The sequence below is a fragment of the Brassica oleracea genome, chromosome C7 (assembly GCF_000695525.1).
Source record: "Brassica oleracea var. oleracea cultivar TO1000 chromosome C7, BOL, whole genome shotgun sequence".
Classification (NCBI taxonomy): Eukaryota; Viridiplantae; Streptophyta; class Magnoliopsida; order Brassicales; family Brassicaceae; genus Brassica; species Brassica oleracea.
Genome location: NC_027754.1, coordinates 35,691,387 through 35,699,868, shown reverse-complemented (window position 1 = coordinate 35,699,868; position 8,482 = coordinate 35,691,387). Strand labels below are relative to the sequence as shown.

Below are 8,482 nucleotides of genomic sequence, written 5' to 3'. Positions count from 1 at the left end.
GAACCTTCCTCGGACGATTATTGTCAACCGTTGGCATTTCTCTTCCTCATATTCCTTTCTCCGTGTTTTTGGATCGGGTCTGGGAGAGAGAATCAAAGCCCCTCCGCGTTTCGTCTTCGTCGAGCCTCCCTCCTCAGGTGACTTTTCCTTTTTTTTTCACGTTTTGTTATGAGGACGGACACCAATGAATTAGAATATAGATAAAAAAAAATAAAAATACAACTTTCGTTTTTGCCATTAGATTTGATGAATTAATTTTTTTTTCCGTAATCTATAGGTTGTTTTTAGAGGAATCTGTCGTTGAAGAAAGATAAAAGGGAGGTTTTGTTTTTAGTCCTGAGACTCTTCTCCTCTCTTAAAGGTCATAGCTTTACTTGAAAGGAGAATAGGTGAGAGAGAGAGAGAGCAAAGTCTCTACTAATGGAAGGAAGTAAAGCTTGAAAGAGACAGAACCTGAGTTCTTTAGATAACACAAGTGAAGCAGCTGCCCCACCCCACCCTATGGAGGATTACTCAAAGTACACACACAGTCCTGCCCATCTAGCCGTCGTGCTTCATGACCATGCGGCTCTTAGAAGACTTGTTATGGACCTTCCCAGCTTAGCCAAGGCTGGCGAGGTTACCAACGAGGCTGAGTCTTTAGAAGCCGAGTCACGCGCCGATGCTGTCACCGCCGTCATCGACCGGCGCGATGTCCCCGGCCGCGAAACCCCTCTCCATCTCGCTGTACGTATGCGAGATCCCGTCTCCGCTGAGATTTTAATGTCCGCTGGTGCGGATTGGAGCCTGCAGAACGAGAACGGCTGGAGTGCTTTGCAGGAAGCCGTTTGCACTAGAGAGGAGGCCATTGCTATGATCATCGCGAGGCACTACCAGCCTCTCGCTTGGGCTAAATGGTGTCGTAGGCTTCCGAGGATAACTGCCTCAGCGTCTCGTATTCGTGACTTTTACATGGAGATAACGTTTCATTTCGAGAGCTCGGTGATTCCTTTTATTAGCCGTATTGCTCCCTCGGATACGTATAGGATATGGAAGCGCGGTTCGAACCTCCGTGCTGATATGACACTTGCTGGTTTCGATGGGTTCCGTATCCAACGGTCGGATCAGACGTTTCTTTTTCTTGGGGAGGGTTACGCGTCGGATGATGGGAAAGTGTCGTTGCCTCCTGGCTCCTTGATTGTTCTTTCTCACAAGGAGAAAGAAGTGACGAACGCTTTGGAGGGGGCGGGGGCTCAACCGACGGAAGCGGAGGTTGCTCATGAAGTGGCGCACATGTCTCAGACCAACATGTATAGGCCTGGCATTGATGTTACTCAGGCTGATTTGGTTCCTCAGTCGAACTGGAGACGGCAAGAGAGGGCGGAGACTGTTGGGAGCTGGAAAGCTAAAGTGTATGACATGATGCATGTGATGGTGAGCGTGAAATCGAGAAGAGTTCCGGGAGCGATGACTGATGAGGAGCTCTTCGCTGTTGATGAGGACAGAACGGCGAATGGTGCTGACAACGATGGGTTTGAGGATGTCTTAACCGCTGGGGAAAGAAAGCAGCTGGATTCCGCCTTGCGGATGGGGAACTCCGAAGCTGCTGAGGATGAAGAGAATGACGTGGACGATCATGGTTCGGGAGGAGAAGCCAACGGTGCTCCTCTCAAGGAGAAGAAAGGGTGGTTTGGTTGGAACAAGAAAGGCGCGAAGCCTGGGCATGATGGTGGTGGTGAAGAAACAACAGCAAAGGTCAAGAAAGGCTCCAAGTTGGCACCAGAAGAGAAAGAGAAAGGGAAAAACCAAAGATCGTCAACGCTATCTGATAATAATTCCAAGGAGGATGCTGGAGATGGCAAGAAGGGAAAAGACAAAGGTGGTGCCAAGAAGAAGAAGAATGAAAGCGAGTACAAGAAAGGGTTAAGACCTGTACTGTGGTTAACACCTGACTTCCCTCTTAAGACAGAAGAGCTTCTTCCGCTGCTCGATATATTAGCCAATAAGGTCAAAGCCGTGAGGAGGCTCAGAGAGCTCCTTACCACAAAACTTCCCACAGGAACATTCCCTGTCAAGGTAAATATCTTTTGCCCTGTTGTGGATTCCGTTTCAGACACAATCTTATCGAGTCTTGTCTTGCTTATTGTGCAGATTGCGATCCCCATTATACCAACCGTCCGTGTACTCATCACTTTTACTAAATTTGAAGAGCTCCAACCATCTGAGGAATTCTCAACGCCTCCTACGAGCCCTGTTTTTCATGACGCAAAGTCATCAGATAGTTCATCTTCAGCGTCATGGGTGTCGTGGATGAAAGGTACTCGCGGTGGTGGCCAATCAAGTGACGGAGACAGTAACCGGTACAGGGATAGTGAAGTTGACCCTTTCATGATACCATCAGATTACAAATGGGTCGACTCAGCTGAGAAGAAACGCAGAATGAAAGCCAAGAAAGCTAGAATCAGGAAGAACAGGAAACAGGGTGCTTCGAAACCTAGTTCCTCGAGTTCCCGTTCCAATCAAGAACCGGAATAAAATAATTGCCACCTTGAAGAACAGGGTGTCACTTAGATGAGAGAAGGTTTGGTTGTGTTATTGTTTGTAGTAAGCCATGTTATTTGTGAGATTCTTAAGGAACACACGTTTGCTACATAAGAAACAGCCATTTTGCTCTGTTCAGTTAATCAGTGAAGTTGGTTCGTGATTGCTCTGAATTGTTTATGAACCAAACTAGGGCTGGGCAAAAAAAGCCTTACCCGAAAATCCAAACTGTTCCAATCGGTTAAAGGGTAAAACCAAACCAAGTGCACCTGACATAACATCCAAATAGATCTTATTCTACAATAATTTGGATTTTATCCGATACGATCCGAATTCAAACGGATATTCGAAAAATCCAAAAAAACTCATACCAAACTCAAACTCGATCATGAATAAGTAGTATTAATAAATATCTATAAAGTTGTTAGTTTTATCTTGTTTATGTTTTTTCTTCTTCTTAATAGCTACTTATATTTGTGTCTCAAGTTTTTGTTAATGCAAATTATTTAAAACTAGGTGTTTTGTCCGCCCATGCGGGTATAATTGTTTTCATAGATATTTATTAATAAATGTACTATTAAATTTAAAGATAATTTTTTTAAGTCAAACATTAAATTTATAATATTTCATGAATCTTTTAATTTCTTAATTTTTATCTTTTATTAATTTAAAAACATTATTTTTGATAACAATGTCAATATATTATTATTTTAAAATAGGTTATTATCTTTAAAATTTTTTCATTACATTAATTTATAACCAATTATATAATTAAAAAATATATATATAACTGCTAATACGAAGTGATGTTATTAAACCAAATTATTGAAATTAGCAAAACCTACAAAATCTCAAAATAAATCAAAAACAAAAAAAAATGTTCAACTAACCCAACTTTACATATTATATTAATCAAAGTAAATAAAATGATTGAATTGTATAATTATATCATGAAATACCTACCACAATAACTGAATACTCACTCAAACATGTTAATAAATAAAATATTAATATATAATATATAAGATAAGAACCTTCGTTATCTATTCTTATATTCAATTCTAAATGCTATAATAGAGGAAAAATATGCTATAGTCAATCTCTATTTTTTCATTTAAAATAGAAACATGGTATTCTCTTCTAAATATAGATATTAAAATAGTATTTTTAGTATAAAAACATAATTTTTATTTTCAAAATGGTCTTTTAACTTTTAAACTTTAATAATTATAACTAAAACAAATAATTTGGAAAAAACAGTTTTTTTTTTATAAAAATAGAATCACATTTTTTCTTTACATAATTGGCCTTTAAATAAATTGTAATTTAAACAAAATTATAATTCTCTGAAATTCTTGAAAACATTAAAGTAACTAGAGTTAATTTAAATTAATATTTTGAAAATATTCTCTTTTGAAGACATATATTTTTAAAATATTTTAATATATAATTCCATTCCCAATAAAAAATATTTAGAAAAATCACGAAAGCAAACAAATATAAATAAAATTATTTTTATTACTTATATACCTCTTTTTAGTATTTTAATACTAAAATATATTTAATAATTTAGAAAAATGTAGAAATAAGTAAATGGTTTTGAGATAATTTTATAGTATTTTAAGAAAGAAAGATGTAGATAAACACAAAATAAATACATGAAATTATCTTTTCTTTTTCAAAAATGTTTTCCATTTATTGTTTTGAGATAATTTTATAATATTAATTTGTAATCAGATAAATAATGAATTATATTTTAATTATAGTTTAATTAACATTATTTATAAAAACTAATGACCCAATCCTAAAATTATGGAGAATGTGACAAATAAGCAAATTCACTTCTCAAATAATAGTATAGATTTTCAAGTTTGTGAATTTAAATATGGGGAAAAGGTCATAAAATTCCCAAACTTTCTAAAAATGGCTATTTAAAGCATGAACCTTTTACGGAACAACTTAAAACATGAAGTTTTATTGACTTTTATTTTAAATCACAAAGTTTTGTTGACTGGGTCATATTAGACATGTCGTTAAATGAGTTAACAGAAATTTAAGCATTGTTAACTAAACCATGTTTAATCATTGTTAAGCTAAACTACATAGTTTTGGTTATGTCCACAATCCCCAATTCACAAATCAAACCCTAATTTTTTTTCTTCCTTTTTATTTCTTTTTTTGTTTTCTCTTTGTCGGTTTATTGTTCTTCTTCCCTTCTATAGTTTCGTTTGGGATTATTGTCCTATGGTGACGTTTAGACGAGGAAGTACACATCGACAAAAGCATGAAACACGTCAGAAGAAGCAAGATACAATAATTCAACGAGAATATGAGACAATTGCTACTAGTGTCAAAGACATAGCTCCTCCTTGTCGCAATTCAGAGTTGGAAGGAGGCAGATATGTTGAGCCCGAGCGTGAGCCACAGCGTCGAATCTCAGAGTTGGAAGAAGACGGAGATGCTGACGGCGAACATGAGTTAGACAGTGGAGACGAATGTGCTGTTCATGGTGATGATGATTGTGATGCTGTGAATGATGAAGAAGCTGATACTGGTTTAGGTATTGAAGAAGATGGAAACTTAGAAGATGACTTTAAAGAATCTGTAAGAGATGAGGAAGATGAGAGTGATTTACACAGTGGTGATGATATTTGGGATGATGAGAGGATTCCTGACCCTTTGTCATCTAGCGACGGAGAAGAGGCAGAGCAAAAGCTTAGAGAGAATGAAGATGCAGAAGAGCTGCTCACATTAGGGAAGACTTACAATTCTACAGATGATTTCAAGATTGCCATTCTGAAGTATTCTCTAAAATTTAGATTCGACATTAAGCTCTATAGGTCTCAGGATATGAAGGTTGGTGCGAAGTGTGCTGACACGGATGTTGAATGTCCATGGAGAGTTTACTGTTCGTATGAGAAGAGGAGACATAAGATGCAAATAAAAGTCTATGTGAATAACCATATATGTGTTAGATCAGGGAGGTCTAAGATGTTGAAGCGATCAACAATTGCATGGCTGTTCTCGGAAATGCTGAGAGTTAATCCAAGGCTTACAAAAGAGGAGATGTTCATGAGATCAAGAGGGAATACAATTTGGAAGTGACTGGCAACCAGTGTGGGAAGGCGAAGTCGAAAGTTCTGAGAGAAAGGAAAGCTAACCATGAAAATCATTTTCAAGATTATGAGATTATCAAACTGAGATATATCTACGGAATGAAGGAACTTCTTTCGAGATTGAGACTGTTCCTGGAACAACTGTTGGAAGCGAACAGAGGTTTTATCGTCTATACGTTTGTTTTAAAGCACAAAGAGAACCTTGGAAACAAACGTGCAGACCTATCATAGGATTGGATCCATTTCATTCAGATTAATCCAATTCTTTTTTCTTGTGTTTTTGTTACTTTGAAAGTTAATCCATATTTATTATTATTATTTTTTGGTAAAATTGTGAAGCATATTTATGTTTTTGTTTAAATTATGTTATGTTTTGCATCATAAACAGACACCAAGTAAATAATGAGCTAAGGGTTTGATGTAAACAAACTCTTTAGCACTTTCATCGTACTGTCTCCCAGGACCTTGATGTTTAGCTCAGGCGATAATATTCTATAACATCCTAGTCTTCCAAGACAAAGACCAAGACTGGAGAAGAATTCATTTGATGAGCACTCAAAAGTAAAGATCTTTAGCCAATGGTTCGACAAATGAGTCAGTAACAAATTTTCTGTTTTTGAAGACTTGATGAGTGGATTTCTCAGAGTGTTGTGATTAATAGGGTCGACAAGTGTTCTCAAAGATCTTCATAACTTATCATGGTATCATGGGATAAAAAGGTTTATGAATTCCGCATTATATTTCTCATAGACAGGGCCGGGCCTGACAATTTCCGGCCCATAAGCAAACAAAACATTTTGGCCCATAATCTAATCCAACACGAAAAATACATAAGTTGGTCGAACCCAAAACCTCGAGATAACCTATCCCTAGTTATACCGACAGAACTAGGAAGGAACTTCAGCAGCATTTGGCCCCTAAAATTAATATCACTTTATCGGCCCTGAAGCCGATGCTTGATCTGCTTGGTATCAAGCACGGCCCTGCTCACAGATCTGATTGACAAAGAGATAATGAGGAACTTATGCAAAGGAAGAGGCCACCGTGTAGTTGTAGAGGAAGACTTCGACAAGAAAGAGAGTAGAGAAGGATACAGATGATGACGTGGCTTATTAGATGACGTGAGGCAAAGAAAAGTGGGTGTGATTGATGTCCATGTGATCGTAATGTGAAAAAATATAATCAAAACTTTAAAAACAAAGTTGTTTATGTTTTTTTTTTGGGTTCATTTTGTTTGAATTGATAATTTTGGACATAACCAAAACTACGTAGTTTAAATTAACAGTGATTAAACACGGTTTAGTTAACAACGTTTAAATTTCTGTTAACTCATTTAACGACATGCCTAATATGGCACAGTCAACGAAACTTTGTGATTTAAAATAAAAGTCAATAAAAAATTCATGTTTTAAGTTGTCCCTTAAAAAGTTCATGCTTTAAATAGCCATTTTTTGAACGTTCAGGATTTTTATGATCTTTTTCCCATTTAAATATGTATTTTCGAGTTAGAAATATGTATTTGGAGAACTAAACCCAAATTTAAAACGGGTTTAACCAGATTTCAATGTGTTACCGAACCCGAGTAAACCCCAACTGACACCAAACCGAACTTATATATACCCGAATGTGACTAAATTTATGCTTCAAAAAACTCAAACCTGAATTGATTCCAAACCGAAACAGATTGGACATCCGAAAGCCAATGCCTAAACCAAACCAGAAAAACACTTTGTACAACAGCTGAAGAAACAAGGAGTGGAGAAGTTCTGTACACAGTGGAACCGGTGAAGTTACCAGAACCGGTCTTTATTGACACTGAGAAAACCGGACATGAGTTTACCACCGGTATTCCTCATACCACCAATGAGGAAACACCAAATGGAGCCCAAAGCTCCGATGAAGAAGTCAGCTTCTGACGCCATCAAAAATTTAACAAGAGGATAGTTCGTGCTCATCTCTCTCTCAAGGATAGCTTCATACTCAGCCATCAAGTTATTACCAACTTGTCTTGCCACTTCCACGTAATAGAATCTCCACTGACCATACTCCTTACTTCTGTCCACAACTTCCTTCATCTCCGTAGAGAGCCAGATCCTGTTGAGCTCCGGAAACCGTTCTCTGATCCTATCAGCCAAACGCATATACTCTTCTAAAGCTGCGACTCTCATCTCGCAAGCTTTGTCTCCCATACGCACATGCACGCTCAGCATTGGCCTCGGTATCCACGGCTTGTGACTCGACCACATGCTTTCGTCAATCTCCGACCTCTTCTTCTTTATCCAAAAGTTTTTTTACATGATATTTCATTAAAAACTTTTTTTTTTAACAAAAGAAAAAACTAGACGAGACAGATTCCGGAACCGAGAGCCATCTCGGGGGAATTGAATCAACATAAACCATAGCAGAAGGCTCAGTCTTAGCTCGTGCTAGTTTGTCCGCCATTGTGTTTTGTGCCCTTGGAATGTGCTGAATAGTGAAGGTGGGTAAGTATTCCTTACATCGTAAAAACTCTTCCATGTGGGTAGTGAAAGCCGACCATTCTGTTCATGTAGAGACCATCTTCACCAATTGTGAGCAGTCTGTTGCAAACACCACCTCTGAGATATGTAGGGTCTTCATGCACTTCATCGCCCATATCAAAGCTTCACATTCTGCATGTAAAGGTGATAGACTCCTCAAATAGACATTGCACCCATCATAGTATCAATGGATCCTTCTTTTCTGTAAAACCATTCTTGTCCCGTGAAAGAATCTTGTTCATGCGCCATCGATATAACACCGATTCACCCCCTGTAAGATAGAATTCCCAACAAATGAAGAAACCCTTTGTAACCTCTTTAGTCTGG

At 37.6% G+C, this 8,482-nt stretch overlaps 2 protein-coding genes across 2 annotated transcripts; one reads left to right on the top strand and one right to left on the bottom strand.

Annotated features, from left to right (window-relative positions):
- The first annotated feature begins 6 nt into the window (after positions 1 to 6).
- LOC106306282 lies at positions 7 to 2,690 on the top strand. Its single transcript, XM_013742842.1, has 3 exons — positions 7 to 137; positions 278 to 2,055; positions 2,131 to 2,690. The coding sequence occupies exons 2-3, from the start codon at positions 502 to 504 to the stop codon at positions 2,512 to 2,514; spliced, it is 1,938 nt and encodes a 645-aa protein (XP_013598296.1). The 5' UTR covers positions 7 to 137; positions 278 to 501; the 3' UTR covers positions 2,515 to 2,690.
- A 4,736-nt stretch (positions 2,691 to 7,426) lies between these two features.
- Positions 7,427 to 8,078, bottom strand: LOC106303176. The gene is made up of 2 exons (XM_013739514.1): positions 7,998 to 8,078; positions 7,427 to 7,909 (listed from the first exon to the last, which is right to left on the bottom strand). Exons 1-2 carry the CDS (start codon positions 8,076 to 8,078, stop codon positions 7,427 to 7,429), a joined length of 564 nt encoding a protein of 187 aa, XP_013594968.1.
- Between the last annotated feature and the right edge of the window lie 404 nt (positions 8,079 to 8,482).

Excerpts from the sequence above, each read along its gene's own strand:
- LOC106303176 (XM_013739514.1), bottom strand. The coding sequence starts at position 8,078 with ATGGCGGACAAACTAGCACGAGCTAAGACTGAGCCTTCTGCTATGGTT. Across the intron at positions 7,910-7,997 it reads TTCCCCCGAGATGGCTCTCG|AAGAAGAGGTCGGAGATTGA; the intron begins GTTCCGGAATCT and ends TTTTGGATAAAG.
- LOC106306282 (XM_013742842.1), top strand. The coding sequence starts at position 502 with ATGGAGGATTACTCAAAGTACACACACAGTCCTGCCCATCTAGCCGTC. Across the intron at positions 2,056-2,130 it reads CAGGAACATTCCCTGTCAAG|ATTGCGATCCCCATTATACC; the intron begins GTAAATATCTTT and ends CTTATTGTGCAG.